The sequence below is a fragment of the Cygnus olor genome, chromosome 2 (genome assembly GCF_009769625.2).
Source record: "Cygnus olor isolate bCygOlo1 chromosome 2, bCygOlo1.pri.v2, whole genome shotgun sequence".
NCBI lineage: Eukaryota > Metazoa > Chordata > Aves > Anseriformes > Anatidae > Cygnus > Cygnus olor.
Window position 1 is genome coordinate 56,953,469 of NC_049170.1, and position 20,815 is coordinate 56,974,283.

The following is a 20,815-nucleotide window of genomic DNA, read 5'->3' on the forward strand; positions in this document are numbered from 1 at the left end:
AAGATAACCATTGAGCAAAATTAGTAGTGAGTTGGTAAAATCTTTATTTGTCATAATATTTGATAAACAATCAACAGTGAAATCTTTCCAGGACCAAAAATGTACAAGGAAGCACATGAAGAAGTATCAGGGTTAGTCACTTCTATCTGTAAGCTGGAGTTTTGAGTAGACATAGCTAAATAAGAAAGCATGAGGCTGATAAATACCTATTTCTCCTAACTATGAAATGACAGCACCCTAAAAAAAAATTCTTGTTCAAGACCCTAGAGTATAACCAAAGCAGTACTTAATTCTTTCATGAGTGTATTTATATAATAAGGCAATGAAACACTAACTTGTAAGCTACAGTATTGATTTTTGTGCTCAAAAAAATTTCAATGGTGGAAGAAAATTTAATATATTTTTCATTAAAAATGTTCATTTTACAAAACAGGTAAATTCTGATTTCTTGTAATTACTACTCAAATATTATTCACTTCTATATTTAAACAATTCAATTCACCTTATGCTCAGCTTTATTTCATTAATGGGGTGAAAAGAGAAAACTTCTTCCCAAATGAATTGTTACTCTCCTTTTAACCTTTTCTCATTAAAATATTTATTATTTTTTTTACATTTTCTTAACTCCCCGTTTATATTACTGACTACAGAGATAATATATTTTCAACAGTAAATCAAACAGTAGACATAAAAAACATTGCCATTCATTGCAGTCAATGCTATCAATGAAGACTGAAATAAATACCTTCACTATAGAATGAAGAAAAATTTTGGCTAAGTAACTAGGCTGACATATACAATGCTTCAAATACTCTGTGTATATGTGTGTGTATATCTAGATCTATTTGCGATCAACTTTGTATTTTCCAACTCATACTTAGGTCATGACTTTGCTAACAAATGGACGTGACATTGCAAACATCAGACTGGCCATAGCTGATCCAGAAATGCCCATATTTATAAGGAAAGTACGATTTAGGAAAATCACAGAATCATACAATGCTTTGAGTTGGAAGGGACCTTTAATGATCATCTAGATCCAACCCCCCTGCCATGGGCTGGGAAATCTCTCACTAAATCACACTGCACAAAGCCACATCAACCTGACCTTGAACAACTTCAAGGAAAGGGCATCCACAGCTTCCCTGGGCAACCTGTTCCAGTGCCTCACCACTCCCATAGTAAAGAATTTCTTATTTATATCAAATATAAATCTACACATTTACCCATTGTTACCCACAAACCCATAAATATATAATACCCATATATATAAATCTACCCTTTTACCCATAAAACTGTTACCCATTGTCCTGTCAATACATGCCCTTGTAAAAAGTTTCTCCCCGTCTTTCTTATAAACCCCCTTTAAGTCTCACCAGAGCCTTCTCCAGGTTAAAATAAACCAAAATCTCAGACATTCTTTGTAGGAAAGGTACTCCAGACCTCTGATCATTTTTGTGGCCCTCTACTGGACTTGCTTTAAGAGGTTCATGTTTTTCTTGTGCTATGGCCCCAGACCTGGATGAAGTAATCTTGATGGGGGTCTCATGACAGCAGAGTAGAGGGGGAAAATCACCTCCCTCAACTTGCTGGCCATGCTTCTTTTGATGTAGCCCAGGGTACGGTTGGCTTTCTGGGCTGCAAGCACACATTGCCAGCTCATGTTGACCTACTTGTCAACCAACACCCCCAAGTCCTTCTCCTCAGAGCTGCTCTCAATCCATTCACCATCCAGCCTGTATTTGTGGTTGGGATTGCCCCAGCCCAGATGCGGGACCTTCCACTTCTCAAGCCTGTCTAGGTCCCTCTGGATGGCATCCCTTCCTTCTGTTGTGCTGGCTGTGCCACTCACCTTTGTGTCATGCACAAACTTGTTGAGGGTGTACTCCGTCCCACTGTCTATATCATTACTAGACATTAAATGGAAGCTGTCCCTCTACAGACCCCTGAGGGACACCATTTGTCTCTGATCTCTGCCTGTACATAGAGCCATTAACTGCAACTCTCTGGATGTGGCCATCCAGCCAGTTACTTATCCACTGCATAGTCTACCCTTCAAATCCACTTCTCTCCAATCTGGAGACAAGGATCTTGTGTGGAACCATGTCAAAGGCCTTACAGAAGTCTAGGTAGATGACATGAGTTAATTTTCCCTTGTCCACTGATGTAGTCACTCCATCATTGAAGATAGATGATGACCATACTAGATTGGTCATGCATGATTTGCCCTTCCTGAAGTCATGCTGGCTGTCTCAATTCACCTCCCTACCTTAACATATGTCTTAACATGGCTTCAAAGAAGATCTGTTCCATGATTTTCCCAGGCACGGAGATGAGGTTGCCTGGTCTGTAGTTCCATGGTCTTCCTTTCTACCATTTTTAAAAATTGGAGTGACATTTCCCTTTCCAGTCACCAGGGACTCCACCTGACTGCCATGACTTTTCAGATATGATGGAGGGTGTTTTGGTAACTACATAAACCAGTTCACTCAGGACCCTGGGATGCATCAAGTATTTTTAAAAGACTGAAACAAACACACACCTTAACTTCCAGAAACAAACCTAATGATTTATAATTCTTTTACACAGTATTTTTCCAAAACTTCCGTAGACAGGTACTGAAAGCTTTCTTACTTCTCCAGCATGACTCTGCAGAATATTTAGAAAATGCCATGGTATTTTTCACACCAGCCCTGTGGTTAAAACAACTTGCTTTTTTTTGAGAGAGAGAGAGCTTCCATATTATTAGGCTACTCTCCACACAGGGATATAATATCATCCCCTGTTGAAAGCACATATTTTTGCAGAGAAGACTGAAAGACTGATGGAAAAAAAAAGAAAGTAAGAAGCAACGCTGCCTCACAGTCAAGGAGTGATATGTCTTCTTGTTTTGATCACAGAATAAGAATACTTGTCTCTTATCTAACAACTGTTTTCTTCTTCTACTTCTTACTCATTGAGATGCATAATAAAGGATCTGATTAAGTATGAATAAATGTACTGTTGCAACTTCAATTTTAAATTTTGTAAAGCAATTTTTCCAATTTTGAAGTCCATTATTCTTTTAAACAACACCAACACAAATTATATCAATTAAAAAAAAAAAAAAAGCAACAAAAAACACACTTACCTGATGAGATGTCTATTCGGTTCTTCTTGATTTGGGTGACATTGATGTGAACGCTGACTTTGCCTTCATTAATGTCAATCTCAACATTGCCCAGGCCATCTGCAAAGTTGCTGAAGACAAGAAGTCCATTGGGGTTCCAGGTTCGGAAAAGGAAACTGACTGAAAACAGATCCTGGCTTGGGCGACCAGGAACCTCAAGGTAACTGGTGTCATTGAAAAAGACAGGCACTGTATGTGGCTCCACACAAGAAAAACTTAAATTTCCCTAAGTAAAACACACACAAAAAAGCAAAAACATAAGCAAAATTTTAATTCCACTACATTCATAGCTACCTCTAGAAAAGCATTCTAGGTTTCATTCAATCCAGAGACTACTATAGTCAATGTAAGCTCCATGTAAAAATGTGTTATTAATATTATCATTATTGTTATTATTATAAGGTGTTTGTTGACATTTCTGTTTTGCCTAGAGGCTTCTGCCAAAGAAATGGCCTAATTATATTTTGCACTGTGCATACGCATAGTAAGAGGCAGTCTCTGCCCTGAAGAGTTGTAGTCTAACAAAAAGCTTAGAGGAACGCATTAATATTCCCAGTTCAAAGATGATGAAATGAATCCAAGAGAAACTTGAGCTTGTTCATGGTAACCAAAGAAATCTATAACAGGGCAATAGTTCATGAAATAAAGTTTTCAAAATACCCTTATATCACCATGTCAAATCAGTACAATGTGTGAGGTTGTAAAAGAAGGACATATAACACCTTGTGAACAGCTAGCTTCTCTGTTATGTTTTCTGATGGATAATACTAGACAAGCTAATACTTTATTTCATGAAGTTGAATGATTTGGAGTAGCTGATCATGAACAATGCCTAATATTTTTGGTCAATTAATCATTTTCTCTGTAAAAGAAGTTGAGTTTTGCACACTATAAAATTTCACTCAGGGAAACTGATGAAAATCCAGTCAGGTATACTGATCGCAAAAGCTTTAAAACATACCTGTAAATAAGACCAGAGTTACAGACATAAATTTTTCCCTCTGGTTCAGATGTCATTTCTCATGAGAGAACACAACGGCAGACTGTATTATAGACATCATTTTTTTCCTTAGAAATAATAAGCAATGTAAAGCTCTTATTTTAAACCACATTCCTCTAAGGAGATCTCTGTCCAGAACTGATATTTTAATGCTTCAATGAATAGAACAGGAAGACTTGCTCTACTGAAGAACTGTTCTACCATGTGGCAAAGAGGACCTTGTTCTATGGTTAAGTTTTCTGATGCACTGTGGCAAAATGATACTCTGTAGCAATTTCAATTTAATTTGATAAGGAAAGATTTTGTCTGATGCAGTATCAGATGATCAGAGCAGCAGTTCCATTGCCACTTACTTCAACATTTAAAATTACTAAGGATTGAACAACATTTTCAGAGGTACTTAGATATTTAGATAGAAGGTTCATCTGAGCACTGTTCAGAATCCCAGTCAGAGTAAGACATAATTTTTAGCACATAAATATTTTAAACTCCAACTTAATGACTTTCTGTTACATATCATTCCTTTCATGCCAAACACTTTTTTTTATTATTATTCATAGTGGATAAATGCACCTGAAAAATCACCTTGAGGGAAATTAGAGCATTTGGATTCCAGATAGTAACTTTCTAAGATGTGTGGGTGGAAGTCCTAAGTAAATTTTCTTAGAAGTACTTGTTTTCAATTGCAAATGGACTAGATAATGTCATAAGGAAGCAAGTCTGTGTACTAACAGACATTTTGAGGCATGACTGATTATAGACATGACTAATTTAGACAAAGTCCTAAAAAAATCTCTTTTTAAAGGAATGAAAACACCTTATCTATGTCACAGCATGATAACACCTACGTGGCAGACTCAGTTTCTTATTTAGTATCACCATGTCACAACTAACTAAATAAAAATAATACTTTCTTGAGCGCTCAGATTTATTCTTAGATGTATTCTGCATAACTACCTCTTTTTCCTACAGAGTGTCAGAAATTATACTGCCACACAGTCTACTTATATTAGCCAGTAATACAAGTAGTAGCTAGACTATCAGGTTACCTCCATTATCAATCACAAAACATTGGAGTTTCCATTACTCTGGAACTAAAGAAGAGATTTCTCTTTGCTGATCTCAAAAAAAGATTTGTTCCTATCTTTATGATAAAATTGCAACATCAGAAACCATGTTCTTTTCATATATCACATATGTTCCACGGGTAACAAAATACATTTAAGGATTAAGGAAAATGATTAGCTAAAACAACTATAGGAATCTTTCAAATTGGAGTGTGAATTACAGAAATGACAGCTACTTTCTCAGTAAAGTCAAAGGACCTCCCTTTAGCTGCTTTTATACTGATCAGCTTGACTTTATTTATTTATTTATTTATTTATTTATTTCAGTCTAAAAGTTGCCTAGAGATTTTCATTTCAAGCTTTCAGCCAACTAAGCACTATGTTGAAATGCTAACACATTTGTTTGGATACTTTCAGTCTCAATATTTCCAAGTGTGATACGCATATTTTGGTTAAACCATAGGTTTTACATACAGAAAAAAATAAAATCTGGAATTTGGATGAAATACACTCTGCAACCCTTTGTTAACATTCTCAGTGTAGTAGTCATACTATGGATTAGAAATATATTTTGTTACATAGATAAGGTAATTCAGTGTAGGCACAGAGGACAATAACATTTTGTAAGAGCTTGCATCTTACAATTCAGTCAGAGACACTAGTCACAGATGACAAGAAGCACTCAGAAAGCATTTTGTTAGACATTTTTAAGTTTCTCTTTCTGTCTTGTTACTGTGAGGAACTAACAATTTCCTCATAAAAATAAGGCTTTCATATCCTGATGCATGAGACACTTGCACGTATAACACCTATTAAGGTTAATGGAACTGAATCCATTCAAATCCTTTTTCACATCAGCGAGCTCATTTATCATAAACACTAACTGCGTAAGAGATTTCTTGAGGAAGTAACATATAATTCTAATTTCTCTGTTAGCTAAAATGGTATTTTCCCTGTTGAAACAGTTAGATTAATCTAAACTGGATTTGGATTCCCAATTCCCACTAAGATTGTACTTCACAAAAGGACTGTCTTAATTTAAGCTCATTGGATATACATTGTTCACTAGGTCTAGGCTAAAAATTAGAACTAATTTGCAGCTTGTCTCTATAAAAGCATCCCTGTTTTTCAAAGAGAAAGAGATCCTTCTGTGTAGATTCAGAATAATTTCTGAATCCCAAGCCCCAGAAGGCAAAGGCAGGGATTGGGAGAATGAAGAACAGCCCACTGTAGAAGATCAGCTTCGAGACCACCTAAGGAACCTAAGGGTGCACAAGTTCAAGGGGCCTGATGAGATACACCAATGGGTCCTGAAGGAACTGGCAGATGAAGTTACTAAGGCACTGTCCATCATATTTGAGAAGTCATCGCAGTGCAGTGAAGTTCCCAGTAACTGGAAGAGGGGAAACATAACCCTAATTTTCAATAGGGAATAAAAGAAGACCCAGGGAATTACAGTCACGTCAGTCCTCACCTCTGTGCCTGGCAAGATCATGGATCCTCCTAGAAACTCTGCTAAGGCACATGGAAAATAAGGAGGTGATTGGTGACAGCCAACGTCTTCACTAAAGGCAGATCAAGCCTGACAAATCTGGTAGCCTTCTACAACAGGGTTACAGCATTGGTGGATAAGGAAAGAGCAACTAATGTCATCTACCAGGACTTGTGCAAAAGCATTTGACACTGTCCCCCATGATATCCTTGTCTTTAAATTGGACAGACATGGATCTGATGGATGGCACACTCATTGGATAAGAAATTGGCTAGATGGTTGCACTCAGTATCAGAACAGTTGCTGTTTGACATCTTTGTTGGTGACATGGACAGTGGGATCAATTGCACTCTCAGCAAGTTTGCTGATGACACCAAGCCGTGTGGTGTGGTTGACACACTAGAGGGAAGGGATGCCATCCAGAGGGACCTGGACAGGCTTGAGAGGTGGGCCTGTGCAAACTTCATGAAGTTCAACAAAGCCAAGTGCAAGGTCCTGCATCTGGGCTGGGGCAATCCCAATCACAAATACAGGCTGGGTGGTGAGTGGATTGAGAGCAGCTCTGAGGAGAAGGACTTGGGGGTGTTGGTTGACAAGTAGGTCAACATGAGCTGGCAATGTGTGCTTGCAGCCCAGAAAGCCAACCGTACCCTGGGCTACATCAAAAGAAGCATGGCCAGCAAGTCGAGGTCCCTCTCTACTCTGCTCTTGTGAGACTCCACCTGGAGTACTGCATTCAGCTCTGGTGCCCCCAGCACACAAATGAGTTCAGAGGAGGACCATGAGGAGGATCAGAGGGCTAGAGCACCTCTGCTATGAAGACAGGCTGAGGGAGTTGAGGTTTTTTAGCCTAGAGAATAGAAGGCTCTGGGGAGACCTTAAACCCATTTTCCATTATCTAAAGATGTTCTACAAGACGGCAGGAGAGGGATTCTTTGTCAGGGAGTGTAGTGACAGGACAACGGTTAACAGTTTTTAAAAAGAGCATATTACTATCAGGTATTAGGAAGTAATTATTTACTCAGAGGGTGAATGAAGGTTATGAAACAGATTGCCTAGAGAAGTTGTGGATGTGCCATCCCTGGAAGTGTTCAAGGCCAGGCTGGATAGGGCTTTGAGCAACCTGGTCTAATGGAAGGTGTGTGTGTCCCCATGGTAGTGGGGGTGGAACTAGATGATCTTTAAGGTCCCTTGCAACCTAAACTACTCTACAATTCTATGATAATTTGTTGAATACCTTTCTGGGCAGTGATATGGAAGTCAAATCAAACATACAGTGTGCATTTATACTCATATATGTACATTTATACTGAAAAACTGTTGGCCTTATTAAAGAATTACTTATAATACATTGGAAGGGAAATTATGAAAATATCTTAATTTGGTCAGTTTGATCTTTGTATCATGATCTCTGTCTTGCAAGTTAGCTTCATGTTTACCTTTTATAAAGTATTTTTGCTTTCAGATCTTATCCCTTGTGGAAATACTACCTGGCCTTAAAAAAATTCTAAATTAATAGGGATAATGGATGAATACCTATCTTTCAAAAGAGAGCTCATGAGTTTATTAACACTACAGTACCTGTTAAATCAAGTTAGAGCATACAGTAAAGGCAATAATATTCTAGTTAATAGTTGTCATATTGTTTCAATATTTTTCTTAAAATAGCTTATTACTCATCTTTGTTCCTAACAATATTTGGCAAATGCAAATACTTTAAAGAAAACACTTATGTTAAATTTGCACATGATTGCTCTCAGCAATATGTGGTAGAGCAGCTGCTGAAGTGGATGGAATATAGGCCTAATGTATGTAAAGATAGAGGGCAGCAAATATGATTCTTCTCAGAATTTTTCTGTTACAGGCTTTGGGAAAGTGCTGCATATTACACTTTAGTGCTTGTAAATGTAAACAAACAAACCATAAATCAACTTACTCTTTTAGATAAACATAGAAAAGATGGACTGGAAGACTTTTGTGTAAGCATGGTCTTTATTTCTGTCTTAGACCTGAACCAAGCTGTAAAAAAGAGTTAGCACCTACTGTTCCATTTAGTCACTGCCAACTCTTGTTTGCAACTTGATTCAGGAGAAAAGCAGACACTTTTATTATTTGTCTTGGCTCTCCTTCTCTCCCTTTTGGAGATGTTTATCATTTGTCTCATTTATCTAATATGAAAACAAATCAGGTTCCACTAGTAAGAACAACTGTTCAAGGCCATCCATCTTACTCATTCTCCCCAAAGATTTGTTGCTATGTTTTCTATCACAGAGGACTGTGACACTCTCCCCCCCACCTTTTTTTTTCCCATATATTGTTAATCTCAGAAGCTAAAAGGAATAAATCATTTAAGTAAGTGTTAGAAGACTCTTGGTGGTGCACTCATAGACATAACACCTATGTATGTGAGACCTAAAGATTTTTATTTATTAACTTTATTTTTGTTCAGAGACAAATCAAGATTATCTCCTTAAATTGTCTAGATCTCCTCATTCTATTAACTTGTCCATTTCCTTTTTCTGTGTGACTTTTGAAATCTGCCTATAAGAACATCTTTCCTTCTGTCTCACACCTCTTTCATATTCTTCTTTCCTCTTCTTTTTTTCCCCTGTGATACTTCTTATAAACATATTGATTACTTCACCTCTGTTCCATTTCATTACATTTTGTTTTGCTTTTTCGTATAATAAACTGTTTAGGGCAGGGTGTGCCAACTATTATGCATCTGTACAGTATCTCCTACAATGGAGCTTTGATCCTGGTTGGATTACTTAAGAGCCATCATCAGAAACATGATTATCAACTACAGTAGTCTCAACCAACTCTATTTTTTATGAAAAATCAGGCTCAAAACTAGGAGAAAAAGTCTTTTGTAAGAAACATACAAATCCATGTTGATTTAACTAGAGTAAAATAGATTTTGCTTTTGAAGAGTTGAAGCAATATAAGTAATATTACTGAAAGCAAAGGTCACTTCTATTTTTATAGATATTCTTAGAATTGGAAATCAAGAGAGTCATCAAATTACATTAGCATGTCACAGTCTCTTGATGAAGCACTAACACTGACAAAGCCACAGATGTGGATTTTGATTTCATGTTACAGGTAAAAGAATTTAATCAAAAACCAACCAACAAGCCTGTCCTCCCCCCCAAAAAAAAATAAAAACAAACAAACAAACAAACAAAAAGCAACCTAACCCACCCAAACTAAAAATACAACCAAAAAAAAAAATAGAGAGATGGTTTTACAGAGACGTTAGGACTGCTATCTATGCTACATTCTTGAGAGGTATTTCTGCTACAGAAGTCTCTTAAGTAACACTTCTGTTCAGGAAGACACTTTAAGAAAATGTCCTACTAACTTACAGTGCACTGGACTGGTGCAAAAAGGGAAAAAAAAAAACTTCTCCTGTACAAAGATCCTTTCCTGAATTAGTTATCAATCTTTGAAAAACGTGCTTAAATTACGAGTTTAATATGCACTGCAAGCAGGAGATCACAGGTGATTTTGAAAAAAAAAAAAATTGAAAAAAATTCTAGAAGGGTAGTCTTCTTTTTTTGACATATATATCACTCTCTTTGCCTTTGACAACGCTGAAAAAATTCATTTATAGAAAAGGTTCTACATATCAGGCTATATTACTGAGTTTGTACAGACTCAGGATTTATATCACATATTCAGAATTATCCTTCCTTATAACCTTGCTCATTTAGCCATATTGTTCATACAATTACATGAAACATCAATATTACTATCCAAGGAATAATGAAATGGTAATCAACCCTTTGGACTTTATCATTATTGCAGGTATAAATCTTTACTATGTAATATTTAAAAAAAAAAAAAAAAAGCAACAGTGGAACCATACATATTGCTAGCAGGGGGTTGTGAAGATTGTAATCTTGTACAGAAGAATGCCTTGAACAACTTACTCAGGCCATCTGAAGTTCACGGTAATAATATATTCATTTCCTACCCACATTGCCTGTGTAAGTCATCAAATATTTTAAGGAACATTTAGAACCTTAAAGATATACAAATTAAAGGCTTTTCTTATTCAGCCTGCCTATAAAGCCACAAGTTTAAACTTGTTTTAAAGTTGCTTTAAAGCAACTATAAGTGCTTAAGCAAGAAAAAAAGAAAAGAAAAACTACCACCAGAATAAAATATTATTAAACTTTGTAATGTTAATAAGCTAAATAATGATTTTGAAGATGAGTACCTTGAGGTTTTTTAAAGCTACCAGAAAAGGGATCTAGAACCATCTCTTTCCAGTTATTTTTCACTCCAGCAATCTAACTAGCTCTGCACAGATGGAAAATACCAGGATTTAAAGCCATGAGAAACCTGCAATTGATTTAATAATAAATCTTGTCTACTCTAGTTGTAGATCACTATGATTGGGTCCATCTGTTTTCTTTTAAAAACTAGTTATATGATACTGAAGGTTAATTTTGAAAAGCTGAAACTTAACTCCCAGAAGTAAAATGCTCAGAGATAATAAAAAATAAAAATAATTAAAAAAAAGTCATAAAAGTATTTACAATGAGATCTTTGGGCACTTAATAAACTTTGTTTTGTATATTACATCACTCCAGTACATCACAAGGGTATCTGCTACACACACACACAAACATTCCCTAGAATGAGAAGCAGAAGTTTAGATGACCATTAAATTATGTTCTCACCACATTAGAAGGCTCCAATTTCTTCCTCTTGGCAAGGTCAGTGATATTATTGCCATTGTAGTTGATGCTCTCCATACAGCCTTTGAAATTTTTCCTGCTGTTAGAACTTGGTTTTCCAGAAAAAGGCATGCCTCCAAAGGTTATCTTTGAATGCAACAAAAAATGGAAGATAGTTACTGGAGGGCAAAGACTTCTTAGATTTTTTAAACATATCTGCTGCAGACGCATTTGCTTTCTTTGAACACTCAAACACAGAGACTGACAGCTAGCAACACTGCTTACCATAAAAAGGAAGTTCCAAACAAGCACTGCAAAAGCAGGAAAAAAAATCTATAAGGAATTTGTGATTGCAAATATTTATGGTAGCAAATCTCAATTGTTATTGTGCTTCTCCAAATAAAGAGCACACCCACATCACGGTTACTCATAACAGACTGCTCTTCTGACTGCTACTGAATAATACTTGTCTCAAATAACAAAGTACTTGGAATAACTGTCCGTTTCATTATTTTTCTCAAGCAGAAACAAGAGTAGATACAAGATTAGCCAGACAAATAGCCTTACTTGAATCATTTAAGTATAAACGTGTTAGATTCAGAGCTCAGACTACAACACGGCAATTGTGGGCTTCAGTATGATGCATTTGCTTCCTTTAATGCTTATTTATTTACTTTATCTAGAAGAATTTTACAGAATCCCTTAGTTAAAGTTACTATCTCTGGTTAGACAAGACCACCTTCCACTATTGAAAACACGCTTTTATCATGTAGTTATAGTCAATGAGAAGTTACCACATGACTTAGCACAACAAACAAGAATTGTTTTTCTCTTTATGTTGAATTTCATTACTTTAAAACACGAGGTTATCCAGAATCTCTAGTGCTAAAACACTATGAAAAACAAATAATTTATGAACTAGAATTGTTCATCTCTCCCTGTCACCCCATAGAGACTATACAGGTCTCTACCCTGCCAGGGTCTTTAATTTCATTAATATTTTGCAGCCCAGTCGTGAAGAATAAAGGACCCGTGAGATTAGTCCCTGCAATCTTCGTTAAGTATTTATATCAAATAGATGATGGAATAAATAGTAATAGCAGCTAGATTTCCTACCCCAAGAAAGCTCACAAATATTTCTGCTTGCAGTCTGCTGCTGAGATTTGGAAGAACCAAGCTTTTAAATATCATTCATTGTTAATGCCATTGGATATTACTAAAGGCAGGAAAATGCAGATCAAGGGACCCATTTTCCATTTTAAAAGTATGCAAGATACTACTTTCTATCCCAAAGAGGAGATATTGACTTAGCATATAAGAAGTAAAGCTATATAGCTGAAAACTAAGGTCTTTATAAATAGTCCATACCAGCTACATAAAAGCCTTTTACAGACACATCCTCAGATGTTATAAATTGATTTGATTTGACTTTAGAAAAGACACACCATCTTACACAAACTGAAAAATGTGATTGTAATATAGTAATTGTTGTCAAACATTCTTTTGCATGTTATAGTCATGTTTTTGGACAGAAAGAAGAAAGGAGAAAATAGAAAGGTGCACTGGTTTTAGCTTGGATAGAGTTAATTTTCTTCATAATAGCTCATGTGGTGTTATGTTTTGGATTGGTGACCAAAACAGTGTTGGTAACACACCAACATTTTAGCTATTGCTGAACTATTCTTACAAAGCATCAAGGCCTTTTCTGTTTCTCATGTTCCCCTACCAGTGAGTAGGCTGGAGGTGCACAAGAAACTGGGATGTGGCACAGCCAGGACAACTAACACAAACTGACAAAAAGGATATCCCATAACATTTGACACTGTGCTCAGCAACAAAAGCTAACTGAAGGAAGGATGAAAGTGGAGATATTTGGAGTTATGGCTTTGTCTTTTCTATGAAAAATTGTTTTGATTCAGTGAGTTTTATCTACGACGAGTAACTTATCACAAGTGCAACACAATTAAATATAGCCTATGATGGCTAACCTCCAAAACCAGTGAATTAATTGAGAGGAAAGGAAGGAGAAGAGTTCAAGGCTCTTGCATTTATGCGAACTACAGAATACATATCCACACAATCAAATAAGTTCCATTAAACATATGCAGATCTATCTATGTACGTGGAGATTTAAATTTATCTTTGAGAACTGCCAGTGAGGTCTCTAATGTCAAAGAAGGGAGAAAGTTTAATCTCCTGGATTTCCCCCTCACTTATAAGTAACTTTATTGTACACAATACATTTATTATGTAAATATGTTACATGTATATATGCAAAATGCCCAAGGACTTAAGGCACTCAGCCTTTTTCTGTAGTTCACTCAGTTGAAAATCTTTAATAAAGTCTATTTATGTGAGTTTTCAGTAGCTCAGTTCAGATCTTCCATGTCCCATTAGTATCACAGGTACAGGTAAATATGCTCATTGAGTATTTTTTGAGTGCTCATTTTTTCAATGAGTATTATCTCATCATTAGTGCTAATAAAGAAGGCACTTACATAATTTTTTGGATCAAAAGAATGTTTGCAAAAAAATCAATACAAAAATTAATTCAAAGATTCCTGTTACATCATTTTGATTCTCTCTGAAGTTGCAAAGGTGGAAATAGTTATATGTGGTTCAGGCAACTACATTAATTCTCATTAGAAACAGGAAAGAGTGCAAGAAAGTTATTTTACAAAGTCTATATAACAAAAGTCTCCCATTCTGTATGTACATGTGACATTTCCCTCCCCTCCCCTCCCCTCCGGTTCCTCTCCTTTTCCTCTCCTCTTCATCTCCTCTTCCTCTCCTCTTCATCGCCTCTTCCTCTCCTCATCCTCTCCTCTTCCTCTCCTCATAAGTCCATCGGGGTCTATGGACTTATGTATGTACACCTTGCTCGAGCATTCTCTGACTTGATCCTCCTCTGCTAAAGGTAAATCTTCCTTGATCCAGTTTCTCCCCCCTGGTTTCTAAAACCACTTCTCAGCCTTTTGGCTAAGAGAAAGTGTAGTGTAGTGTAGTGTAGTTTATTACCAACACTTGTATTTATTAACTGATGCATTAAACAAAAGTTTTCTTGGAAGTTTTCTAGCTCTTTATTATTTCTTTCTGGAAATTAGTTATTGATGGTGTGCTTGTGAAAATACAAGGAAGTACTTATGTGCTTAAAAAAAAAAAAAGCAAGATTAAGGTCATTAAGTAAAAAACTTTTTTTTTTAATTTTTTTATTTTTATTTTTGTGCTTACAGCAGCTGCTTAGCTGAAGCCTTAGCTTGCTGAATTACGTAGACCTCCCATTTTAGAACAACAGGATGAGATGAGCCTTATAATAGAAGTTATCTGTTAGATTAATGAAGGGAAACTAAATTTACACCTAAGAGGAAACAGTGTTCAAAATAAAATTCCATGAAATATAAGGCAAAATTAATTAAAACGATCATTAAAACTAAACAAAAAAAAAGTTAAAAAAAAAACCTTTAATTTTATTAATTTTCTCTTCCCTCCTTATTGGACTTCTCTTTATAAAGTCTATTTAAATGAAAATGAAAAAAAAAATCACCGTCTACCTCATAATCCAGGTCCAGGTAATCAAATTCTCCATTGGTTCTGAAATGCTGAATGTGTCTGTCCAGGGTGAGATTGATGTTTCTTCCATGGCGCTCTATGATGATGGAGTGCCAGTGGTGATCATCTAAGAGACTGCCTGTCATCACAGATGTGTGGCCATAAATAGAGCCAAGCTGGTTGCTACCTAAAATAAGAATAGAAACAACAGCAATTTTCACCTCACACCAGTTAGGCAAGCATTTTCCCTTTATTTTGTCAATATTTTACCTGAATCATACCGGACACACAAGAGGCTGGAGCAAGTCAGCCCACTATGAAGCAAACCGTGGAGGGTTGTTGCCGTAAATACAGATAGGTAGATCAAATACAGCAAGTATCAGATTGGTAAACTGTATAAATAGTTATGCATAGTTATTCGGAGGTGAACCAGAGAAGCAATATGTACTTTCAGTTGCGAAAGGTTCATCTAAGGGTTTTCTGTGTTTTGATCCCTCTCCAACAGAAATGAAAAGCTGTCACCCCCCCCCAGAATAGCCTTTGTGCCAGGTCCTGAGCTTCAATGGAACTGTACTGATCGTTGAGGACACTGTGAGTGATAATAAACTCTGGTAACAAAAAGTCTTTTCGGTCTGATAACTGCAAACAAATAAGTTCAATACTTTGTAGACTCTGTCTATATAGCTAGACCAGCTACTGTATAGGAAGAGGCTCAATGAAGACTGAGCAAGCTGCAGAAAAAAAAAAAAAAAAAGTCTTTTGCTAACATAGCTTATTTCAGTCTTTTCTCCTGTGTCAACCTTAGTTTTCTGGAAGTCAAATAAACTACTAGCAAGAGTACAGTTTTGCAGCTTACTGCTGTTCTTTCCAGGGACTTTTGCCAATGCAGTTATGTTCATCAGAGATCACCTCTCATTGTATGCAGACTGACGTAGTTAAGCCAGCAAAGGCTGATAGTATAGATCTCAGCTGAAGCAGCAAACGACAAATTCAGCAATAAGTTTAAAAAATTGCTGCATTGCCCAATAAATCAGTGCATTCTTCCACGTTTTGAATACATGAGAACCTAAAGCATTTCTGGAGCATGCCTGCAATTCAGACACTAAGGCTGTGCATGTTGATAACACATTCTGGCAAATCAAACTGCCATGGCTTAAGACATTACTTCACTACAAATGATCATACTGCCTTTTTGCTTCATATTAAGAGCTTAAACAACAAACAAACAAACAAACAAACAAAAACAACAACAAAACACTTCTCTCTGCCTACTTTCAAGCTATACTTCTTTCTAGTGAGGTCACTGAGCCTCAACCTCACATATCTTCCCAGGCTTATCTTTTTTTTTTTTTTTTTTTTTTTTTTTTTGCTGAAGATTGCTGATCCTTATTCTTCTATAATTAAAGGCAGCACCCTTCTCTCACACTGACACTTGATTACTTTCTTACAAATGAGACCATGACAGTCTCCATTCTTGGAGACATTCAAAAGATTTTTGGACATATTCCTGGTTCTAGGTGACCCTCCTTGAGCAGGGGGGTTGGACAAGATGACCTCCAGAGGTCCCTTCCAACCTCAACTATTTTGTGATTCTATGAAGAAGACCAAACTATTCCGCCAATATTCTTTTCTTTGTGACAAATTTCTAATAACAATATATTGTTGATCTTTTTTTTAATGATTTTATTTTCATGTTATCTCACATGAAGTAAATGGGGAGGCATAGAACAGGAAAAGAAAAAAAAAAATAATAATAATAATAAAAGGAATGAGGAAAGTTTTCAACAAATATTCTGATTAAATGATGTGGCCTGCCATATTACTGAGGAAAAAAAGGAGGTAAATTCTTTGGAGAGTTAAAAAGTGCACAAAACTAGACAATCAAAATATACCTAAATTTAAATTTAGAACAAGTTTGGCTTTCTTGAGTTCCAAGGTGATATAGTCTCCTTGCTGTCCTTCTCCGTGGAAGATTACACCTTCACTTTCAGAGGTTTTAAATTTCAGAGAGATGACATCTTTCAATGTTTTCATTTTCTTGTTCCTGAATCTGTATGGTAACACTACATGGCCATCAAAATTGATAACATCAGCCCCTAAAAGACAAAAACAAATAACATTGTTGATTAGTGATTATATATTCCTTTAGCAACTGGAAAAAGAGACATGCCGTATGTGGACTGTACTTGAACAGAATAAAAACCTGTGCAATGCTTTGCAAATACATTTTCTCTTGACCATACCTTAATACTATCAAAAATAGGAACCAGGAAGAGCATAAATTTAATTCATTGGATGTTATAAAGCAGAGTCTGTGGGACAACACTACCACTTATCTTGGCTCAACCACTCAACTTATCTTGGCTTCTCTTAATACAGTTGCTTTCCTACACATTTTCCCAATTACAGTTGAAAATGAGAGACAAATTTCTGAGTTGTTATTACTAATTCATGTTATACCTCTTAAAAATCCAATATATGTATCTGAGAGGACTGTGAGCAGTAAGACATGAATCTAAGGAAATTGCTTAGGAGTTTTAAGAGATTCCTCGATCTTTATTTAAACCATAGGCATAAACCTTGTCTAATTCAGTTTTATATGAACATGCTTTGTAAGACATGACCTCAACTAATTTTGAGAAAAAAAGTTCCATGATTTGGGCTAAGATTTTTTTTCTAGGTTTGGTTCTATTCAAAATCAGGGAAGAAAATCAAGGGATGCAATCATTATTATTTAAGGTTAATCCAATATTCACATAAAAGTTGCATAATGATACCACAAAATTTGATGTAGCCTTACCTTCTTTAAGTCTCTAAAGAATGAGCCACAGTTTTCTACATTTTTCTGGAGGCAAGATCCAGAAATAATAGCCACGGAACTTGACTGTATTAAATAGACGAACTTCTGCAGAGTATTGAATGTTCTGGGGGTATGGGTTATTAGCCAGTTGAATATCAGCCAGCAGTGTACTCAAGTGGTCAAGAAGGCCAAGAGCATCCTGGCTTGAATCAGAAATAGCATGGTCAGCAGGACTAAGGAAGTGATTGTCCCTCTTTCTTCGGCTCTGGTGAGGCTGCACCTTGAATACGGTGTTCTGTTTTGGGCCCTCACTACAAGAAGGACATTGAGGTGCTGGAGCATGTCCAAAGAAGGGAAACGAAGCTGGTGAAGGGTCTAGAGAGCAAGTCTTCTGAGGATCAGCAGAGGGAGCTGGGGTTGTTTAGCTTGGAGAAAAGAAGGCTTAGGGGAAATCTTATAGTACTTTACAATTACCTTAAAGGAGGTTGTAGTGAGGTGGGGACTGAGCTCTTCTCCTAAGCACCAAGTGATAAGATGAGGGTACATGGCCTCTAGTTGTACCACGGGAGGTTTAGCTTGGATATTAGGAGAATTTCTTAACTGAAAGGGTTGTGTGGCATTGGAAGAGGCTGCTCTGGAGAGTGAGTGAGTCACCATCCCTGGAGGTCTTCAAGCAACATATAGAGGTGGAACTGAGTAGCGTGTTTTAGTGGTGGACTTGTAAGTGCTGGGTTAAAGGGTGGACTATATCTTAGAGGTCTTTTCCAACCTGAATGATTCTATATGATTCTACGATTCTCTTTTAAGAAGAGCTCAGTAAAAGATTGTAAACATACAGATCTCTAAAAATGTGTACAGATTTGTTTAAAAAAACTTCTTTGTGAGCCACTTAACTTGTAATCAATCACTAGTGACCTAGCTACTATTTGTAAGAAAACCTCTTTGTGAGTCACTTAATTTGTGCTCAGTCACTAGTGCCCTAGCTACTATTTGTATCAGGATTTCATCCTCACTATTCACAACTAATAATTTAAATGGCCACTAAGCAATATTCTTTAAAAAGAATTAATAAAAAATGATCATTTTTTTAAAGAAAAAAGTCTTTCCCACCTATATTCTTCATAAGCATTCACACTTATTGGCATACCATGCCATATTTCATGCTCTGAATTAAATCAAGGATAGCATTTTATCATATATTTTTCAATCACAGCTTTCTTATTTTTGCCTACTTCTGTGGACTGCTCTTGGGTGATTGCTTGCAACTTTTTAAAATCCTAACTTATTTTTGCTATTATGATGGAAAGTAATTTAAATCTTTCAGACACCCTCACTCACATTGTGCAATTAATGTAAAATAATCTTTTGAAACTCCATTAAAGTACTTTGTACACTCTGCCTAAATAAATGTATATATTTCAATTTGAATTTGTATGGGCTACATTATCAACTATCATGTTAAAAACTGTTGCCTTTGTTTTTGACAACATATGTCAAACATGCACTTTAAAATGCTAACTTCCAAGTAATTTCTGAAATATTATTTTACATTCTGATTCAGAGAAGTGCCATAAGAAGTAGTTACATCTATTCCTAACCATCTGAGAATGTAATGACTACCATAATGATCTGCTGAGTCAATTTTTACTAGTGCTGAGTCATCAGTTACTATAAAGGGACTGCTTATGTATAGCGCCTGTATAGATTGCTTTTTCACATTCTGTAATTTCCAGAAACACTTTTCACAGTGATATAAGAGCTCTTTGATTCTCAAAGAAAAGCATTCAATCAAGCTTCATGATGTTTAGCATTTATTTTGTACTGAAAAGTAGGTAGAAACATAACCAATATTTCATAAATGATTTCTTTCTCATTGTTCTGTCACGAAATCCACATCCCATCTTGTATTCATTAACTAAAACACACTCAATTGAGACTGAGGCTTGCAGTCATATTGATTAAATGTCTATTCATACATCCTCACATCATTAAGCATAGCAAGTTTTCAAATATAAAGACCAACACATTATGTTTCTATCCTTCATGATTTTTCCCACAGATCACTAATATAATAAATAGTTCAATACTACTTCCAGAACATTTGTTTTTCTGAAACACTGTTCCTGTGCATTACAATGAAGTATGTGATACCTGTTTCTGGTTGTTATTGTCATTTGACCTTCATAGATCTTAATAAATCTATACGCATAATCATAATATGGTCAGAGTCCTCAGTTGACATGACTCTGGGGATTATGACAAATTGGAGAACTCAAGATCTGAGTTACCCTGTAAAAATTCTGTTTACAGTTCTTAAGTTTGATACAGGGAAGCATGGTGTCTATTGGTCCACCTAATATATACTGAACAGTTTACAATCATATAACTTGAACCTAGCCCAAATTTCCCTTAAACATACAAAGATGTCTGATGAAACAATAAACTCTGACCCACGTTATGTCAACTGAATGGGGAAGAAATTTTCTTCAGTAAATATAACATGACCATTCCAAACTAACTGCAACATTCCATAGGTACTAGCATATCATATATATCTGAAGTATATCAGAAATGTATATTAGAAACACAAATTTTCTTTATAAAACACACCTTGCCATATACACTCCGATAAAAAATACTCATTAAGCTCCAAGTTCAATTAAAACTTTGGGTCTGATCTAATAGCTATGAATGACAAATTCCAGGACAGTGAATCAACTGAAAATTAAATATCAGAATAACACACTGATTTTAGTGCAAGAAATCCATTAAAAATTTATCAGCATGTAAGAAGGACACATTTAGTCAGGCATAGATGAAGGTGCTGCTTTCAGAAATGAAGGCGCTCTGTTTCCTATTCTGGGTGTGTATTTAGAAGCAACAGTATGTGAGTTCAGAGGTGGGGTTGTCTTGTATACTGTCATTACTCAAGAAAATAAATTACTTCTGGAGTTTATTTTGTAGAAACAAAGAAATTTGATAGAAAAATACTGTAAAAGAGATTATATAAACCCTGTTATTTATTTTTGCTTGAAGAAAAATCCAATAAA

The 20,815-nt window shown here is 35.9% G+C and overlaps 1 protein-coding gene across 3 annotated transcripts in view; it reads right to left on the minus strand.

The window, feature by feature from the left end:
- Nucleotides 1-20,815, minus strand: part of CNTNAP2 (contactin associated protein 2) — a 1,166,415-nt gene that overhangs the window by 590,428 nt on the left and 555,172 nt on the right. For all 3 annotated transcript variants that reach the window (XM_040547669.1, XM_040547670.1, XM_040547671.1), the window contains 4 exons: nucleotides 16,858-17,061; nucleotides 14,968-15,152; nucleotides 11,420-11,563; nucleotides 3,131-3,395 (listed from right to left, as the gene is read on the minus strand). In XM_040547669.1, coding sequence (XP_040403603.1) covers nucleotides 3,131-3,395; nucleotides 11,420-11,563; nucleotides 14,968-15,152; nucleotides 16,858-17,061 — 798 coding nt within the window. The remainder of the gene's footprint in view (nucleotides 1-3,130; nucleotides 3,396-11,419; nucleotides 11,564-14,967; nucleotides 15,153-16,857; nucleotides 17,062-20,815) is intronic.